At 35.1% G+C, this 21,307-nt stretch overlaps 1 protein-coding gene across 2 annotated transcripts in view; it reads left to right on the top strand.

Annotated features, from left to right (window-relative positions):
• LOC121320400 (roundabout homolog 1-like) overlaps window positions 1-21,307 on the top strand; it is a 389,786-nt gene that overhangs the window by 150,772 nt on the left and 217,707 nt on the right. For both annotated transcript variants that reach the window (XM_041258686.1, XM_041258685.1), the window contains exon 3: window positions 8,645-8,728. In XM_041258686.1, the coding sequence (XP_041114620.1) occupies window positions 8,645-8,728 (84 nt within the window). The remainder of the gene's footprint in view (window positions 1-8,644; window positions 8,729-21,307) is intronic.

Here is a 21,307-nt window from a genome sequence, read left to right as displayed (position 1 = left end):
TAGGAATTCAGAAAAATGTCCCCATAGAAATACGTGCATGGCCATGCTTAAGTACTATTATAAACCTATTATAAACCATCCACTATATAAGCCTTTCAAAAGATGTTTTACATATACTGTGTAAAAACACAAGCTATGCATCGGCAGTACCCTTGTAGATGGTAATCATCTATCTTCCATCAGGAAGACCCACAGATGCTGCCTGCTAAGTGGCTGCTATTGGTTGGTACCGTGAATTAGCATTAACAATGCATTATTAACAGCCCTCCAAACCTGCAACAGCTTCTGCCATACACATACCAGATTGGCACACAATCATAGCCAAGTTCTAAAGCTGTAGCCTTAGCCATTTGTTTGAGGTTCTGCATAATTAAACGCCTATTATTCATAGCATTGTTTCTTGTGGGCTACTCATCTGGCATGTTATTTTCTAGGATTTCCTGCCAGTTTTTCTTCTTCATTTGCAGAAATGACTTCCCTTATGTGCTGTTCTAATCAAGAGGCTTGATTAAAACCCCATTACCAGTGTTCTGTAAGAATAGTAAAAAGAATAATCAAAATGGAAGTTAGACTGGGTTGTGGACTATAAATGAGATGATTCTATCTTAAGTGTATTCCATGGCAATTTGGGAAGAGGTTAGCTTGTTGACAGTATAACAAACTCATTTCTAATGAGGCACATGCAACAGTAGCTAGAGTAGTTAAAAGGATTACAACACCCCACCCTCCCCCATCTCTACAACATTAATACAGTGTATTAGAGTACAGACTTTAAATGTGTTTTTCAACAGACACACACACACACACATATATATATATATATATACACACACAATTATAGATACCTTTTTTCATTAAGTGCTTCTCTCTTCTACAGTTTTCCATTTAAACGTTTTGTGGAAATAAGATTGGTGAAGATAATTTACCAGAAAGTCAAGGACAAACAGCTAAAAGAGTGCAATGTATTTAACTGATATTATTGTGTATGAGGTTTCACTTAGAAGCAGTGCATTTTTATAGAAATGACTGGCAATAATTCTATCATCTACAGTATATCAGGAGTTTTCAACCGGGGGTATGCGTAAACTGTAACTGACTGTAAAAAGTTACATGTATGTTTGATGCAGGCCATTATGCTTTTTTTTTATCATTTTCGGATGTTCAAAGTAGAAGTAAACTTTACAGTTTAGTCTGAATTTAGTTTTTCCGTGTTCATTTTGCACAACAAAAGATTAATCTTAAATAAAAATTGGTCCTGCCAATCAGCAAACCCCCTGGGTAGTGTCCTCTTTTTGAGGATCTGAAATATGGTAACCCTAAGTATAAATGCTCTGGTAAATATAATTGTTACTCCTAATACTTGGCAAATACTAGGCAAGGCTGCATTTCAGTAACAACAAGAGCATCTGTTTGAATTTGTTTTTGGTGTTTGATGAAATGGATACATTTCTTTCTTGCAAAACAAAGGAAGAAACACGAGAGTCTACAGAAAAAGCAACAGACAGTTATACCAAATCCCTTTGGATAATTTTAATGTTGGCTTTCATAAAAACGTTTATCATTGTTAGTAGTTATTATAGTTTTATCTTGAGGTAAACATTTTAAATGGCACAATTATGCAGAGATGGAAAGTAAAAGTTAACGTTTATGCACATTACTTTGTATTATTTATACTAACTCTGCCAAATAGAAACCAAATATGACTGTTTCCAAGGAGATTCCTAAATACTTGTCTTTTAATTCTGTTCATCCAAATACTTACTAATTACTAACTAAAAGTTTTGGGAATTAAGCTTACTGTTTGTTATTCTGTCCTAAACCAGCAGTTTGTCACCCAAACTGTTGTGACATAAATTATTTATTAAATAAACGGGAAGGAAAATAAATGTGTTAATAATATTATTTTATTGCAACTGTTGTGTCATTCAGCAGAGTGAAAATTGTAACAGGGTACTTGAGCTGAAACCTCCAGACAGAAAGGTTGAAAATCCCTGATCTATATCTATAAAACATTCAATCGTGGATTATATTGTAATATGTAATCATATTTGTAAAATGTTTAAATTATAATTTTTTCTGAATGTCAATTGAAGACATTGAGAAAAACATAGTCATCATATTTGTATTACTACACACCTTTAGTTTTAGAATTTGAAAAGCTGTGTTTCTTTTCATGTTTTTTCAATTGTATTATCAAAATAACATACCAAAATGTACATGGACTTCAGTCATTAACTGCACCTTTGGTAGCTATCTCAATCCACCTTAGTCTTTATAATCCCATAATAATATAATCCCATATTATTATTCTGTCAGTAGAAACAAAAGTAAACCTTTAAGTGATGACTAATCTTACTGATTTATAAATATTGTAACATAATTATAAGGAATTGCAGACACAAAGGTCAGCTAACTTATCTTCTGGGGTCTAATTAGTTCTGAGTGAGGTTTTATATTTCAGTGTAGCTAAACTCAGTGTCAAGTAAAATCTAAGCCTGACAGCTAAATTGTAAGAAAACGTAGCAGTGAGAGCACAGGAACATCTGTGCAATATGTAGCAACAAGTCACAACTGGAGCAGAAACCCATTATTTGCTTAATCACCCTACAATCTTGGGGATAGTTATAGGAACCCTGAATGAAAAATAAAACACAAAAATCTAAGTTAAAGTATAGATCGTTTTGAATAGGCCTAGCAGTTGGGTTGCATTTCCTCTAAAAAGCAGCAAAAATGGGGTAGAAAGTGGCATGATTAGTTATACTATTAAGATAATAAACTTAGTTGGGCGTCCTCTTGACAAAATGACGGTCTCCTGTCCTGCAAGTGTGTATTTGTGGGGTGGGTGGGGGTGGGGGAGTTAGATATTACCAGGAAAAAGAGTCATGTGAGCAAAATACCATATTATTTTGTGAAGGTGATAACCTGCTGACCCTATTAAGCTATGATAAATCCCACTATAGTGTGCTTTTGTAAAGAGAATTGTGAGTTGAGGATTTATAGTTTGTGTTTAATTTGAAAAACAATGCTTGTGGAACCCTCTCTGCATGAATGTTTTAGACTGGGAGTGAAAAGTTGAATGGTTGGCAAAAGTAAAAGCATTAAAATATATACGTTTGCGACCAGCACTGCTTTCAAGTGAAACAGATGCAGTGTTCCAATGCTCCTCTCAGTCCCTCTAGCCAGGCCTGTCGAGAGAAATTTGGGGCCCTGGTATATCATGTTGGCAAGGGGCCCCCATCGCCATCACCCAGTGGTTCACCAAGCCTTATAGAGTTCCGAAGTGTGTTGTCACACTGTCAGTTTTAAGTTAAGTTAAAGATATCCGAAACAAAAACTTTAAATAAAAAAGCCAAATCATATCATTAATTAACCGGAAGTCCTAACTCTGAATTTCAATAGAATGATTAAAATAACATCACAATTCAAATAAAAAAGTGAACCTGTGCTGCATTGTTAAAATAGGAAATCACAGAGTCATTTTAAAAGGGTAATGTTTTGTTTACAACAAATCAAAATGTGATAATCAAATGCTTATGTTAAAGTAAATTTTTTTGTCTCTTAATAAGTTCAGCACTATAAATGCTATATTATTTTTACTAAGATTTATTTGGAGGTTACAAAGCACAGTAGCACTATTGCTATTTGTTTTCCTCCTCAATTTGTGTTATAAGATTAGACATAACTTAATGTTTTATGCATATTTAATTGAAGTCGAAATATATTTCATTGTTTATTTTAAGCTTTTTATAAACAAGTCAAACATGAAACATTGACCTGTTTGACATTCTGCCATTTATACTTACTACCAAATTAAGTGTTATAATTTATAGATTCAATGTATATCGCTTTGACTAATGTGTGATTGTTGATCCCTAATTCTGCTTATAGCATATTTACTGTTACATACAAATGTTTAGTCTGTTCTCTGTTTTAAGGCCTGTGCTGTGTGTGTTAACAGCTAAAAATAAATGTTGCTTGTTGTCTTTCCTGTACAACACCTGAGCCTACAGGTGAAATGGTGAAAACTTGTATAAAACAAATGGGTCACTCTGAAGAGAAAGCTAATGACATATATCTAAACTTTACACACACAAAAAAGACTTAGCCTCTTCAGTCTGTTTTTTTTTTAATGGGTGGAGGGTTATTTAAACCAATAGATGTTTAAATTATTTATTGGTCTCCATTTCAGAAAAAAAAACATAGAATTGACTATAATGGAAATCCTGAGGGACAGTACATTACTGTACTTTACACTTACAGTACAGTATATCCCATTTGGATATAAACATGTGGATAAGCTCCAAAGATGTCCATGCCATTGAATGACAACCAATATGGCTCAAATAACTATGAAGTAATGTGCACTGATACAGTGCCAGGATTCAGTTGCAACTCACATAGGCAACACAATCTAGATACAGTTCTGTTTATGTATTTAGATCAATAGAATGTCTGGCTCAGGTGAACCTCATTGCTCTGTCTGTGACCCAGAATGTTTCTACTCAGTGTTTTCACACAAGGGCAACCCTGTTCTCTTAGTAACCACGTAACCACTTACTAACACATGGCTGTCCATAATGAATCAACAGGCACAGGAGAGGGTTGTGATGATAGGACTCTATCTGCCCATGTGGCTTAGGCAGCTGGGGGCACCACCTGTTAACTAACACTGAAGCAACACTTAATTAGCAGAATAGCTGCTATTTCCCTTTTTGTCATGTATAAAAGGAAAGGGAGCAGATGCAGGGCATTGCAGAGAAAGGCGGAGCAGACTGTTGACAGCAAATAAAGCTACCGTGAATGAAAACAGACTGCCAAAATACTGTCCTCGCGCACACTAAAAAGCTGACAAAAGGCTATCGAAAGTGTGGACAGACAGACCATGTCCTCACTGTTTTCTTCAGTTTAGAGACAGATTCAGAATTGAATTTGAATTCTACTGTTTGGTGCACATATTTTCTTCTTTTTATTTATGATTTGTAAATATTTGCTTGGTACAATTTTAATATTCTTGTCAGGATATTAAAGCATGAACTTATACTGTAAACGTAATTGTTTCTTTGAGGTAGATTTAGATGTAATGGACTTAAGTAATAAGTACTTAAGTACTTAAGTAATGTAATAAGTAATTACAGATTAATCCATTTTACATCACCTCGCTTAATATCATGTCCCGTTTATTATCATGATTTTTTTCAAAATCCACTCACCAGGCACCACAGGTTCTTTGAGAAATTACCTCTCTTAATGTCATCTCACAAACCTGCTTATTGTCACTTTTTGTGCAGCCTGTCAAATGCTGCGTGGCTGGGCTTTACTAAGTAACCACAGGATAGAATTAATTTTCCAATAATAATTTCCAGTATTCCAATAATACCAATAATCATCTTGGCTGATAAATTGATGTTTTGTGCAGCCTGTCAAATGCTACAGTTCAGTTACAAAACACCAACATTACCAAATGTTTATTTTTTAACATAGTCTTTTTCACAAAAAAAAAACCCCACCAAGTGCAACGCCTAAATTATAGCTCTCATCAGTCGACAAGTCAAAGTATTTGTCCTGTAGTAAACTATATGCATGTGTTTAAATGTAAAGAACGACTCAGTGTAAAGTATTAAAACACTACTCTTTACCACTAACTAGCTTTTGAGTTTTTTATGAATCCAGGATACAACTGTTACAGTTCTGACGTCATCTTTTAGTAAGGGGAAACAGCTGAGGCTCACTCATTAGCAGAATAAAATATGTTATGTAATAAAGAGTCCTGTTTGCTCCAGGATAAAATTGGTTAAATCTAAACCAAAAGTCGGAGGTCGCAAGAAAAATCATTTTGACAGAGTAAACATAATGCTGTCGATGCCATGAGTGTGTTATCAGTCATTCAATAGGAGCAGGATATTTTATTTCATTAGACCCCTGTGACTAAAACTTCTATTTCTGTCACCACCTTCACTGCACTTCTAAACTGTCAAAGTAAACAATCTATGTTAGCAAACTAACCCATCATTCACATGTTTTATTTTTTGTTTTTTGCTGACTCTGAATGTATATTTAACTTTTATTATTGGACATTTTTCATTTGTTTCAGCAAAAATGAGGGATACAACATTTTAAAGAGTAAGTAGATGGATTCAGATAAACAGTGTTCCACGTCCCCACGTATTGCTACAACTGTTTAGATAACATACCTGCCATTTCTTTTCACTGTTAGCATCCTGACAACTTTTTACACTCAATTTTAATTTTTCTTACAAATCAACTGTTTTCCTATTACTTCTTACACCTCAGAGAACAACCTGTAACAGCTCAATATGATGCTGCTCATGGATGTTTATTAACTGTTTACAGTGGTGACAGTTTTGATTTGTATGAACCCCTGCAGCAGCTCCTACCAAGGGGAACGGAGTAAATTAGCAGGTCATCGTGAAACTGCCTGACTTTTGACAAGCAATTTTTGTTGCGCAAGAGAGATCGAGAAAGACAGACTGATTTATATTTTGTGCGTGTTTTAAAATATGTTCTATTTAGCCATACCGCAATGTTTAATGTGTTTCCCTGACCCCTTTGTCACTGTCAATGTTGCATGTTTTCCATTATGTGTAAGTCAGCAAACCAATTTTTGTGTTGTATCAGAAGAGCTCTTACTGGTAACTGCTTTTTTATGGAAAGCAAAAAAAAAAAAAAGTGTTAATAGCATTTTCTCAGCAAGAGTCTCTGGCTGTGACAATTAGACAAGCAGCCTTCCAATAAATGTCGCCTTAGCCTGTAGTTTAAAAAAAAAAAAAAAAGTTGTTATTTCCCTGGAATAATTTATTATGAGTAATTACTGTCATATTTGATTTGTTTTATTTTTTATACTTTGTTTATATGTTATTTCTATTTTTGTATTAAGATATTAGTTCAAATAATTTGCACTTTGGAAAAATAAATTGATACACTATACCCAGAGAATATTTGATTACATGTGGTGATCTAAAATCATGCACTATTCATTTTTCTTTATGAGGACAATGTTGCAAATAAACAATGGAATTATACCATTTTAATTAAAAACAATTACACAGTATCATATGTATCTCAGAATTTCATGAAAAATATTAGACTATGCCCTATATGTAAATCTTTGTGCTATAAATACTTAACATTAGAAATATGAAATAGTACTTTAAAAAATACATAGAATAAAATCTTATTAAAGTGAATACTGCTTTTAGGACATAAAGGTTCATTGTTTTGTGGTCTGACAAAGTATCTTCAATGTTTGTGTTGAGGGAGCCTTAAACATTCTGGAACTCTCATGTATTTCTTCATGTTTTTAAACACATGTGTGATTGTTCTGATATGTCCTGTGTCATTCAACAACTGTGGTTGAAGTAATTTCACTGTTCAGTCTCAAACTTTCTTCTGAAAAGTTAATTCCAAAAGTGTCTGACAACTGACTTTATTAATTGCCGAGGCAAATTAATCCAGTTATTTAAAAGAGTACTGTGTTATAGTCAGCAACAGTGTATGATGAGAATGTTATAAAAGTTGCAGGGTGTTCTGTTTATACAATATGGACAAAGGATTTTACTCTTAATTGTATAGAACAATTCTTTGCCAAAATGTAAAAACAACACTAAATTTTAATAAGATAGCAATCAAGACTCTTAAAATAAATGCCAGGGTTAGGTAAGAGTTTTTTTTTTTTTTTTTTAGTAACTTTATTTGGTGAATTTTTCCAAACATGACATGTTGTGCTTATGATAATTTGGGTTAAAAGCTGTGAGAATGTAGTCCTACGTGTTAGAAAATATATTATTTTCTAATTCATTTTTTAAAATGAAGATTTGTAAACTACCACAGACTGTGCAGCTTTATAGTGTAATCCCTGTTTTACAAATATAGCCATTTTCTAGAGATGTGTTCAATGTTTTTTTTTTTAACCCCAAAATACTATTAATATAGGTTCAATTAGCGTTTGTTATCCCTGGTGCTCTGATTCTGAGGGATGTCTCAGAACTCCCCCCTCTGACAGTCTGTTGCCTTGCCACATCAGATGTGATATGTGCTCCTGCCTCCCCCCTCCCCCTAGTGAAGGTGTGGCACCACTCATTTTGTTCCTCCCCTTGCATTTGGGCGTCCAGTTGTCACTGCCCCTACCCCTCTCTTTCACTAAGGTAAGGCTGTCTCCTGGGCCTACAATTGTCAGATGAAGCGATGATGGGGACATTCAGTAGCTCTGATTAACAATAAAGTGGGAAATTAGCAAACCAAGCATTGAACCACCATGCTTCATTCTTCCCATATGCTTCCCACAGTGTATGTGTGTGTGTGTGCATGCTGCTGGCTGTCACACTTGTACCCAGAGCACTTGTACACTGCAAGCTTTGAGGTAGCACCTCAGAGTCAGTGCTAGAGACAGAAAATAGTTTGATTAATATCAGTACACATAAAGAAAATCATTCAGAAGACAAACAAGGAGAAAAAGCAGCGAGGATGCTACCTGGTTTAATGTGGAGCAGGCTGCACAGGGGTGGAGTTTGCGTTCTGGCCGCATGTTGCGTACTTTTGTGTTTTGTGGATATACTTGTTTCTGGACAAGCTTTAGCAACTGTTTCAACTGTGACCCATTCAGCAGCTCTGGTGTTGTTTCCGACAGACTCTGACAGCCCGGAGAGGGGCAACGACAGCGGTACGCCGGCCCCAGCCTCCGATAATGATGACAATTCACTGGGCTACACAGGTACTTTGGTCACCATCTTCTTACTCACCTCATGTCACCCCCTCCATCTCCCATTGGTGTGAATGCATGTATGTCAGATTGCATCCTTGTTGTCTGTGCCAATAACAAGTGTCAGGGCCTTTAACTATTCTACTTGAAAGCTGTTGACAACAGGGTGAAGAATATCACCACTGAATTTGGTTATTTATACAGCAGTGATTGGATTCATGTTAACTATGAAAAACACTCTGGTCTTCCACATAATGTCATGATTTACTGGTAAAATACAGTTTGCATTATTTATTACTAAATATATTCACATATATGACACTATATAACATTAAACATATCTGACAATACATACTTTACCACAACAGACTTTTAGTCTATTAAGAATGTATAATGCCAAAAGAAGACTTAGTGTGAGTGGGATCTGTACTCTAGGCACGGAGAGAACAAAAGCATGTTTATTGAGCATGAATCATACTAAATAAGATTTTGAACTTATAATGTGTTCTACAAAATATATAGCGGATATTAAAATGACAACGCAAAATACCACATCTAATACCACTTCCCCCAACTCAATAAATATCATATCCCCAAGAGTTGTCAGTATCAAAAACAAGATAGCTTACTTTATGACATGACTAAAGTAAGATTGTAGCTTTTTGTGTTCGTCAGCAACTACATTGCTTATACTGCACTTCATGTCCAGTGTACATTTTCAAGAGAAATAGAATAAATTCAGTAAACAAAAAGCAATGTTTTGTCTAGAAGGGGCATGATTTAAAATGAGCTGCAGGGAAACCGTAGGACTTCAATGCCCCTTAATATTATATTTTAGAAATTGCAAATAATAATAAATAATAAAAAAGAACATTGCTGCTTTACAAAATCCATTACTAAAAACATAATAACACAATAGTGTTAGCTTCTACAGCAGAAGCAACTTGTTTTACAGCAGTGTGCTTAGATTTACTGATCTACATGTCACTAGACATGGCGCTAAATCAGCAGTTATCATGTACAGTGTAATGGGACATATATGTTATTATGTAAGGCTTGGGGCATGAACCTGTCTGTGGCAGTTAATTAAACCTTACAGCTCAGTATTTTTTTTTTTCTCAATGTATATGATTGCTTGACATTGTATTATTCAATGTAATGTATTCAACAGTAACAACATGTTATATCTGAGTAAAACATTGAATGGAGCACAATGAATAGTCATTTAAAAAACTGTTTTTATTTAGGTAAAGCTTTTTAAAGTAAAAAACAAAGGTTAAGAAACAAGCATGACTTGTACTTTTCAGTTTTAACTGATAATAACATAGAAAAAGTGTTTTTATATTTGTGGCGAATAAAACATGGACATTTAAAATGCATTTATATTTTTTATAAACATTGTTTTCAGAGGACTGGCAGTATGGAAAGGCGTTGTAATGGTGTAATCATCATTTTTGAACTGTGCAGCTGTCACTGTACAGTACATCTGGGCAGAATTGGAACACAAGCATGCTTAACATCAGTTTGAAAACCTTTACATATGTTTTGTGAAGCTACACCGGGGTGCAGAACAAAATAATTCAGACAGCATGTAAAGGAAAATTAGGATTTTGTTGAAGAAACTATAAAAGGAAAGACAGACATCATATGAAAGTAGAATGTTGTAATTCCTGAGAAAAGTTACACATACAGCTATAGCCAACAGTTTAGCATCACCTATAATTTTAGTATTGAGACATAATTAAAGAGAAGCTGTATGAACATGTGACAGAGAGCAAATGAATCCTAGTCAACAATCTCCCGACCAGTATAAAGGGAACAGTGTGCCCCATACTGGATGGTTTGGCAGTTCATTCCAGGGTCAGTCAAAGCCAGCCATCCAAGAAGGGGGCAGAGTCACAATGCCAGAAGTCATCTCCCTAATGCGGTACGTGATGTGTAGTCACGGATTGGAGGATACGTGATTGAACTGGCTATCGCAGGGGGCGTGACTAAGGGTAGTGACGATGCAGTATGTTCCTTTGTTTTGGTTACAAGAGAACAGACCGAAAAAGGATAACGGTGAGTGCTGTATTTTTTTGAGTCTAATCTGTTTATTTATCATTATTAAATGGCTAACCACCCCGGAGCTGTCGCTGTCAAGCCAGCATTAACCCCGGATTACAACTACTGCACCAGTCACTATTCACTGTGTATTCACCACCAGCACGGGAGCACCGCGAAAGGACGTGGAGCCATGTCTGGACATTGCCTTAATTTATTATTATTTCGGGACTGAAACCCAGTATTTTGCGGAGCAGACTACACACTGGTGTGTAGTTGCCAGTGCTATTATTGAATGGTGCCAAACCGCGAAACAGATGATAAAATAATTGTTTGCACCTCTGTGTTATTATTAGAGCAGAGCATCACCTCTACACCACCACACTACTAACCACTTTGCCACAGAACATAATTTTGATATTTTATTTAGCATCACGTAATCAAAAAAGCAACATAATGGTATTACAAAACTCTACAGGAATCCATAATAGTAGTACAGTATTTCATGTTAGAGTTGTTTCAATTTTTTGTTAAGTATATGGAAAACTACAAAGTGGTATGTAACATAACATTATTCAGCAGGCTTCATTCTAAATTAGTTAATTCTATACGGTTATGGAAAAATTGTGAGCGTAACTGTAGTTTATCTGCATGAGGTCTGTTTCCAGTAGTCCAGTTTGCAATGGGACCTGGGTTTTTTTTCCTCAATCCTACTAGGTGGACATGTGCACCTCCACACAGTGAGTTAACTTTTTATAATTGTAATTATGTGTGACAGATATGTGTTAAAACTGAAATTCTGTGTATTTCAGTCATGTTTATTTTGTACTCTTGAAAGTAACAGGTTTTGATAATAATAAAAAATGGATAAACACCCCTGGATCAAATTAAAAATAAAAGCTGAAAGTTTCAAGCCCTAGATAAAAACTGCATTGATCTTCATTGTCGTGAAAATCTTTATGTGGCTTATGTTTACGAGGCTTCCTGTGACATAACCTTGCGAAGTGTCACAATTTATTCAATGTTTCAAATTATTGCCGTTTGACTAAAATGATAGTGCTTTATAGTTTAGCTGTTTTATTACCAAAGTTATAACAAATACTGAAGATATTACAAAGTAACCAAATCCAGCACTTTGCAATAAATAACAAAGCACTTTGCAAAGGACAGACAGATGTTTTTTTTTCATCCTTGTGTTTGGTCATCAGATAGAGGATTGCTTAAGCCTACACTTTTCTGTCCATTAGCAATAAGATGTAATTCATTTTACACTAGCCTTAAATAGTATCTATCATGGGTACCTACCAAGGACGTTTGTGCCAGTGGTCTCTTATATTATTACTGTGGGCCGACAGCGCCATACTTGAGCGGACACCTATCGAATTGAAATAATATCTCTTAACCCTAACTCATTGAGAAAGCTTTGTTTTAGAAGAAAGAAAACATTAAAAGAAAACCTTTTGCTTCCACAAATGTGTACAAAAAGACAACTACAGGGCTTAACATCAGCTTGCTGCAAGATTTACAGAACAAAGTTTCAGAAAGTTACAAACATTTCCAGGTGGATTAGCTTCTACTAAGAAATGTGTCAAACTTAGACAACTAGATTCCCAATAACATATGTAATAACATTCTGCTGGCGATATGTACCTATGAAAAGCAATAACTTACTTTAACTTAGTGCTGCTTTGCTTCACATTATCCATGGAGAAAGACAAGGTCTTGTTATATTGTTTTACTATTGCACCATCAGCCACCACAAAACCGAAATATATATATATACTTCACTGCACACAGACTTTAGCTAATCCGGAAGGAACTGAATCGTCAGCGTGAACATCATACTGAATTTTGCATTTTCTTTAGATATGTTTTAATGTTTTAAAAGTACAGGCCATTTATAATACCGAAAGTTCACATTTTAAATATACATTAATAATAGTGTAAGTAATGAACCGCTGAAGCATGTGCATATCTCATAATAACGCAAAAACTGATGGCCAATGGTGCTTATGCAACATGCAAGTAACATAGCTACCTCTGTGACTATGAAGGGGAGGTATTATGTTTTAAATTGATGTATTTATTTAAATTGTACCTATCTTTTTAAAAACGTGTAATTAGTTTCAGTATTGCTCTATTAAACTGCTTCAATTAGCATACTGTTCGTGTGTCATTGTGATTACATTAGCACATAGTCGCTTCATAAAAGTACACTCCAAACTAATCCAATATTTATTTATTTTTTTTCTGCTACATGTTTGTAGTGTCAAATAAAGACAAGGTGACAGATGAATGAGAAGCTGCATAGTTTACTAGTAGGGTGTAAACTTAAGAGTTCCAGTTCTCTTTTTGTTATTGTTCGTCGTATTACTATTAAATATTATGTACACAATAATAAACAATTTTGTTTTACTTCTCACAAAATTGTTTAAGTACTAATGTATTATACGCAATTGAATTATTTATGTTTGATTTTTTTTATATAATGGTCATGGTCATAATTGTCTGCGTGTGTATATATTTATTTTAATGTTCAGACACATTTTTCTTGACTCTTCATGCACAGGAAATGAATGAAAACTTACTGTTGAATTGTACCGTGCTGAAGCTGAACATAAGGGACACAGCAGTGATCACTGCAGTTTCCTTCTCGTAGTTCATATTGTAGCGATCTGTGGGTGCGATGTTAAATTCACCGCTGCACCAATGTAAAGCCGATTCACAAATCCGTTATTAAATTCACCAGGAGTTGCTCAATGAACTGTTGTTAAATTCACTGGTGTGTCACCGCTGAAACAGCGTGTTCAACGGGGTTGAGAGTCAGTGAACGGCCACGAAACCGAAATGGCCGCCCCCACTGTGGAAGTTTGTCTTTTGTACGGAGGTACTATTATCAATGTAATTGTAGATTCAGAGACGCCAAATCGTTTGAAAATGGGTACGGAGTTGTGCATTTTTAATAAATATATGATAGCACTAATAAACATATTGATAAACAATGTCACATTTGCCAACTTATCCAGAGACAGAGTAGCCGACTATATTCATATTTATAAATATTTACAGTTGCAGGCCAGCTGCTTTCTACATTTTAATGTAACAGCAAGCTAGCTCCCAATTAGTCGGGTAACTAAACTAAACCTTCGTCCCAATAAGCGTTCAGCTCTCACAGGTCAACATGCCACAGCAGCAACCTTACTATTATTATTAGCTATGTTGATTCACCAAACTTTACACTATTCTTGCAGAACTTTCACAGGGAACTAGATATTACAGTTCAATGAGTACACTTCACAAAAATCATAAAATCAGTGATAATCATGAAAGAAATACAGCCTTATTGTACATATGGTGTATCGTTATGGAATGCCCCAGTATATACCACAATACAATTCTATTAAAGTACTAATACTAGTCTTTCCCATTAAAGGGGGAAAATGGGGAGGCTATGTGCATGCATTTCCTTATGAAAATCTTAAGCAGCAGCGACATCAGTGTCATGTAAATGTTGCCGACCCATGGTGATATGCTGTAATATACCAGTACTTGCATCATCTTGCACTTGCACAGAACCTATCCATACTTTGTTGTATTCTACTACTGCTCTTAATTATAACTATTTCCTGTATCTTGTACTTGATTTTACTCTTCTAGTTATCCGTATTCATGTTTTTTTTTTTTTTAATTACTCTTATTTGAAATCGCTCTTGTCCATTTATCAGACTTACTATGTGCTCTTAATGGAATTTACTCTCATAAGCAATATTTTTCTATAAGCTGAACTGCTCTTAGTCAAATTCACTCTTAAAATGTCATTATTTACTGCATTCTTTGTTTTGATCTTATTTTCAACTGTAATATGACATTTTGTAATGTGATACTTTGTATTGTGATATTATGTAACAACTGTAAGTCACCCTGGATAAGGGTGTCTGCTAAAAATGTGGACACGGTAATGTGAACTTCAATATGAACGATTCTTCAAATCAATTCATTTTCGAAGTATATAGATAGTATAATTATTACTAGAAGTAATTTTTGTATTAAAAATAATTGCATTTATTTGCAACGGAATTACAGAAGATAAGTAAGTTTATTTCTGTCTCAGGAAGTTAATGATTTTTCCTTTTGTCCTGGCATTTTGACCCAAGATGTTAATCATACCAAATTGGCACAGGCTGCACTTGGAATGTGCATTTCCAAAATCTATAAAAGTATAGTATAATGATGGTGTGATGACATCAAAATTCTAGAAAAAGAATGTTCCATTCTGGGTGCCAGAAGTTATTGTAAACATAGCTACTGATGGTGTGCAAACCAAGTGGGCTATGTTGTTGTATACAATTTGTGCTGCCACAGGTCATAGGCCTATATGTGCATTTGTTTGAACTCCTTAACACTGCCAAGATTTGTCTACAGAGGAGCTCCATTGTTGAGATAACATTAAAAATAGCAGAATACTATATTTTCACTGAGACACATTACAGATCTTGGCCATGTCAGAAATGTTTTTTTCTATAGTAGTAAACAAAGTGGCCAATCGACCTAATATGTAAGCCTTAGAAAAATAATTGAAAAAATTATGCCATGTATAAATACAAGATATAAGAAATGTCTTACAAAAATGTTTTCAGTACCCATTCACAGCCTTGCATTCTAAACATCCCATCATTCTTAGACAGTGTTGAATTCCCTAGACCTTTCGGCACACTTCAAATACCCACCACTTATTGCTTCTGAAATTCAGTCCTATTTAGCCTTAGCATTTTTTTTTACCCAGCTCATTTTCGAAAGGATATGACCAAGTGCTACTGCTTTAAATCTCCCTTTTAATCCCTTTTGGCTAGATCCTTAACCTTGTGCAATGCAGCATTTTAGAAAACATGACTTCAACGTTTGAATTAGATGTCACAAAAAGAGGCAATCACATGGTGGAAAAGAAGTGTAGATTATTCAGTCCTTTGTTGCTTCAACCATGGCCTGAATACAATTAATTTTATTATTGGTTCATGAGTCACAGTCTTGTAGGAGAATTCTGTCTTGGATATAAGGATAATCATTATATTTTCTGCTTGAATTCTGTTTTTTTCAGTGTTGGACACTGGACAGAATGGTTATATGTCAAAAGTGGTTGTATTTTTTCAAATGTGTTTATTTACAATTGGTTCAAAATGTGTCCATTTATCACTAAGGAAATGTAGGCATTTTATTGAAAAGCTACGTAAAATTCAAAGTGCATCTCATTAAGTGTGTATTATTAAAACTATTAAACCATAGTGTCATTCCATACCAACTCAATCAGAGCCGTTGCCTGACCGTCTTAGATTGTGCTAGAAAAATTCACCTGGGGGTTTTCTGGCCCGCTGAGTTCAGAAATGCTAATCTTTTTTATTATTTTATTTCCTCTTGGAGCTGTGACCTGGCAAAGGTCAACCAAAAGTGAAAAAGTGACTCTGACCAGAAAAATCACCCTGGACTCAACTTAGACGCTACCATCTTGTGTAGCACCTTGTTCGACTCGTAATGAATAGGGCTTTCGAGAAAAAATACCAGGAGTACCCAACTCACTTTTGTTAAAATGTTAATATTGCTGTGAGAACCTTAGGGACCACTCTTCCAAATTTTGTGAAACACCTTTTGGTTTCAAGTCCCTCCCCCACTGGTCATTAACCCCCTGTGAAATCAGAATTTGGTATTTCTACCAAGTTTAGGCCAAAATAACTCACATGGGGGTGTCCAAAAAATCACCCAAAGATAGTTTTGGATAGATGTTGATGAGATCTACAAGAATCATGCAGAACATTTTGGTATCCACAGATATTTGGCAGATTTTTTGAAGCAATCACATAGTCCTAACCGAACTGGCATTATTCTTCAATGCCATCACGTGCCAGCTTGACTTGATGAAAAAGATTTTTTTCTGCGACCGTGATTCAGATGCCAGAGTAAGAATCTGGACGTAGTACCTTCAAAGTAGTCGAAGAAAAAGCGCCTTTGAGGTTCTGAAGCACATTATCACTGTCTGGCACACTTGGAGAATACGCTGGTTTGGATGTACTAGTCGAGGAGATTTCTCTAAAACCCAAAACTTTTGAAACCATAGCTGCTATTGTAGAACAAATCTTCTTTAACCATTTACAGTCCATTTATTCAGCACTTGTCAGGCATGTCAGGTCCAATTTATTTTTACACGCGCTGTTTATTTTACATGCACTGTTTACAATATTTGTTTTTCAGAGTAAAACAGGTTTCAAAGGCATTGAATCGCAAAAGCACGCTAGGTACTGCATCTCCAGCCAAGCTCCACCCCTTGTTCATTGTATTTTTCACATACCTCTTTATAGACGTGCATACTGATAAATCCTCTCCTGATCACTCGTTTTATCACCAAACTCCTCAAGTCATTATTTTATTATTATAATATCTAAAAAAATAGCTGCAAATGTCAGTGATATTCTTTGAGTGCTGGATGCAGAAGCAGCTATCTCCTTTATTTATGTCTTCTCTGTGGTGTATGGGGCTATCAGATACAGGGCTACCATTTGTCTCCTATCGGTCTCACTCGACCATTGAAAGGTTTTCTTGGCTTTTTTCCAGAGAAAGACTTGTGCTTTACATCTTTTTGATGATGTCGGACAGGGTCCAACATTGGACTGGAAAGGGAAAATTGTAGGCCCACAAAGGGTTAACCTTACATTTACCATATGCCTCACGACGTTCAACAGGAACTTTCCACTTCACTGGAGACTGTCCGATGCAGACAAGAGACTTGTTCAGAGCATTCTCATCAATGAAGGAAACGGATGATGAGTCTGAGCTTTCTTTGCCAGATGTGCTTTGTTCTTGTTCAGGCTGCTCCTGCTTGCTTTCCTTACACTGGTTTTGCACTTTGGGATCATTTATCCAGATGACACATCGAGGACAGAGCTTGTGCCCCAGAATTACTTTAAACATTGGGAGGTCTTCCGCCTGTTTCAGAGTAATAACTTTGATGCCTTTAACCGAACCCTGTGTCTTGTGGCTTTTAGTGGGATCAGCACACCACTATGAGATGCTTATACTTATCAAGAAAAACTTGTACGATGGTACAGGCATATATTCACTGGATCACCTTCTCCAGAGAACCTCAGCCGTAGCCACTTTTGGTCATCTTCAGAGAATTCTACCAAAGGTGTCAGTTGATCAGGGACTTTTGAGTTAGGTCGAAGATAAGTCAGTTTGTGGCACTCATCTCGATACCAGAAAGAGAAGTCCTTAGTCTCTGTCAGATATGGCAACTTCCCATGGCAAATATGGCAAAGAGTGTGGTGCTCATTAGTGCGTGCCCTTGTGCACATGCATCAAAAATCTGTTGGCTTAAACTGACTTAAACTGTATATAATTCCTATTAATATTCCGAAAGACAAAAAACAAAATGATCAAATACAGTGAAATGATTTATTTCAACAAAACACAAAATAAACAATGGCTCAAGGGCCAAAAAACAACAAAAACCAGTTGACTGCATAGTCTTTCATAGCAAGCCCATCACCAAAACAAAGCAGAGAACATGTGTAATCTGAAAGAAGCCTATTGAACTGTATTGTTCCAATATTGTGTTGCAACACATAGATCCTTTTGGGGTTTATAGGCTACAAATGCAGAGTAATAGGGCAGATCCATATATCACTATAGGACAGGTCAGACTGATAATGAGAGTTTTTTTTTATTATTATTAATAGATGCAGTTTGCAAAAAAAAAAAAAAAAAAAAAATATTGTAATATATTTTCAATACATTTTTTTACATTTTGCTACAATTTGCAATTCTGTTTTAAATTCTACCTATAACTGTAATATAGCTATAAATCTTGCAAAAAAGCCATCTAATTGTAATCTCGTTTTAAATCTCGCAGCAGAGTCAATAGAAATGTAGAAATTTTTGCCACACAGTAGGGGTGGGTTTAAAGTATTCAGAATGAATCAATGATAGATACAAGTCAGGAAGGAGGGATATTGCCCAACTGCAGGTAGTTTTTTTTTTTTTTTTTTTTTTTTGTAGTAGGTTGTTTTTTTATGGGAAAGGGGTGAAGTCAACGTGAATTGAATATCCATTTCCAGTGTTTTTCCAGTCTTTATTGGATGTACACCGATTTCATACTTTTGTATCGGGGGTGTTTTATCTGTTTTTATCATTAAAACCAGAAGCCCTCATTAGAACCCGTTTCTTATGTTGTCTTGATTTCATGAGGTAGCATATAGATTAATAAATAAATAAATAAATAAATAATTGCACAGCATGGATATTTTACAGCATGCCACCCAACCTTGTGCTTAGTTTAGTATTCTTTGAAGCATAAAGATGTACAGTAAATGTCACACTGATTTTTTTCCATCTCTTCTTTCTGCACACCTTACCTGCAGCTAAGTAAATTAACATTTGGTCTCTTTGGACAACAGACGCCTGCAGTGAAATGCTCCCGGGGCCATGCAAACATACTTTGTAGGATGTAAGAAAAAAAAGGTCTTGCTTGTTTTTCTAAAGTTCTAAATGTCATACTGTGATATTGAAAACACTCAAAATACACATAGATGAAGGAGACATTAGGGGAAAATTGAAATCTAAGTGGAAATTTTTAACATAGTTCACCTAACATTTCTTTTTTTACATGACAGCTTTTTGCCCCTGTACTCATGAACCATGTTTCAGTGACACATTCTTGCTATTTAACCAGACAGGTAAATGTGACTGAAGCATTACTAGAAGAGCAATGTCACTGAACAAAAAAAGGCAGTAAAGAAATGAATTTGTGATTCAATATATTTATTGAGACCTATGCTATTAGCGCGGGCAAAGTGTACTTATTACGCTTATTAATTTGTATTTCACAGGTCATTTATTGCAGGAGATAATTACACATTAAATATGGCTCACATTGCTGATTTCTCGCAATGTGTGATAAGGCTGTATGCCAGAAAAACAGAGATATACTGTGAGGCTACAGTTCTGACATCTTAAGCTTTTAGTACAGGACATTAGAAAGTAAAGAGAACTCCAGTAGGAGCTCTAAGTTCAAAGCTCTGATATGCAGTACAACCTATCTAATACAGCCCCTCTTCAAATCTGGATTCTGTATAATTCGGCATCATCCCAACCAAATTCTTATTGAACTGAATGATACCCTCTACAGTCCAGAACCTGTCTATTCTGGACGAATCCGACATGACTTCAACAGCAAATGAATGTCTAAATGTTTGCACTGCAAGCTTATCGCTTGAACGAAAGTTTACGCTTATCACAAAAAGCTGAATGTTTACCAAAACCAACACAGAAAGAGCTAAGTGGAAAATTCTAAATTACAAGGCTTTCAGATATTCTGAAAATAAAATATTGCTACTTGAAAGCAAAATGAAGAAAACTTCAATGCCAGCAGAAAATGTCTGAATCTCACATGCAGGTACGAACCAGTGAGCACCTTCCTATGGGAATGGTTTAATAACAGGTAAAGATTTTGTTCAGGTATTATTGTGTTTATTATACTGTTTTTCTTAAAATGTTCAAATAGTTTAGTCATTTAATCTTTTTTTAGGTACAGTATTAGTTTTTTTACAGTACCCCTGTAATCCAGCATACCCTGTCAAGTTTTCTACCTTGTTGGTAACATTAGCGACATTTTTTAATGTTTTGTAGTGAGCAAAAGTGACTTAACATATTATATGTCGCCCTGGAAAGGTTTCAGTATCAAAAAGTTCGTAACAAACACACTCAACTCAATTTTACTAAAGTTCTCAATGGGTGTTGAAACTTAAATAAGGCCAAAAACTAATGAACATTGAACAGGTCAGCACTTTTTAAAAAGGATATTTTTATTTTAGTTTCAAACATGGTTAGGCAGGCAACAAAAGAAAAAAAGATAAAATAACAGACACGTTGCGGCTATGAAGCCTTCGTCAGTGCATGGTGAGTCTCAAGTCGGCATGCTTTTTTGTTACTATGGATTCTGTGTACTTTACCATTGAGGCTTTTTCATACTTCTGTGTGCTTTTATGCTTAGCATATACAAGTATCATATAGTAATATGTACATCACCTGCTGTCTTTTTGGCATGTGGGGAAGTCAACATGACCAAATTATTATTTTTTTTTTTTGTTTTAATTTTTTTGGCAGCTTATTTGATAAAAAAGAATGCTGTTCTAAATAAGCAGGCTCTATGTATTAATAATCACTTGCCAACATTTCCTTAGACTATTATCACTTTATTTTTACTTGTTTTTTTCATCCATCTAGGAATATTTTTCATCTTTTATATCTAGAGCAAAATTGTACATTTTAGAACAATAAAATATTGTATTGTAAACTATTCCTTTGTAATTTACAGCAGACTTAAAAAATGACCTTAGCTATTTATACAGAACGTAAAGGTTTGCCTGTTGTTATATTTATCCATGTGTTAAAACCTTACTAACATAGTATTAGACTAGTATCATAGGTGCAGTGGATAGATCAATATGAGATACAAGTGTTTCAACTTGCATTTTAAAGTAGCAGTGTTCATTACATTTTGGT

The sequence above is a fragment of the Polyodon spathula genome, chromosome 9 (genome assembly GCF_017654505.1).
Source record: "Polyodon spathula isolate WHYD16114869_AA chromosome 9, ASM1765450v1, whole genome shotgun sequence".
In the NCBI taxonomy this organism is placed as follows: Eukaryota; Metazoa; Chordata; class Actinopteri; order Acipenseriformes; family Polyodontidae; genus Polyodon; species Polyodon spathula.
This window is presented reverse-complemented; position numbering and strand designations above follow the sequence as displayed.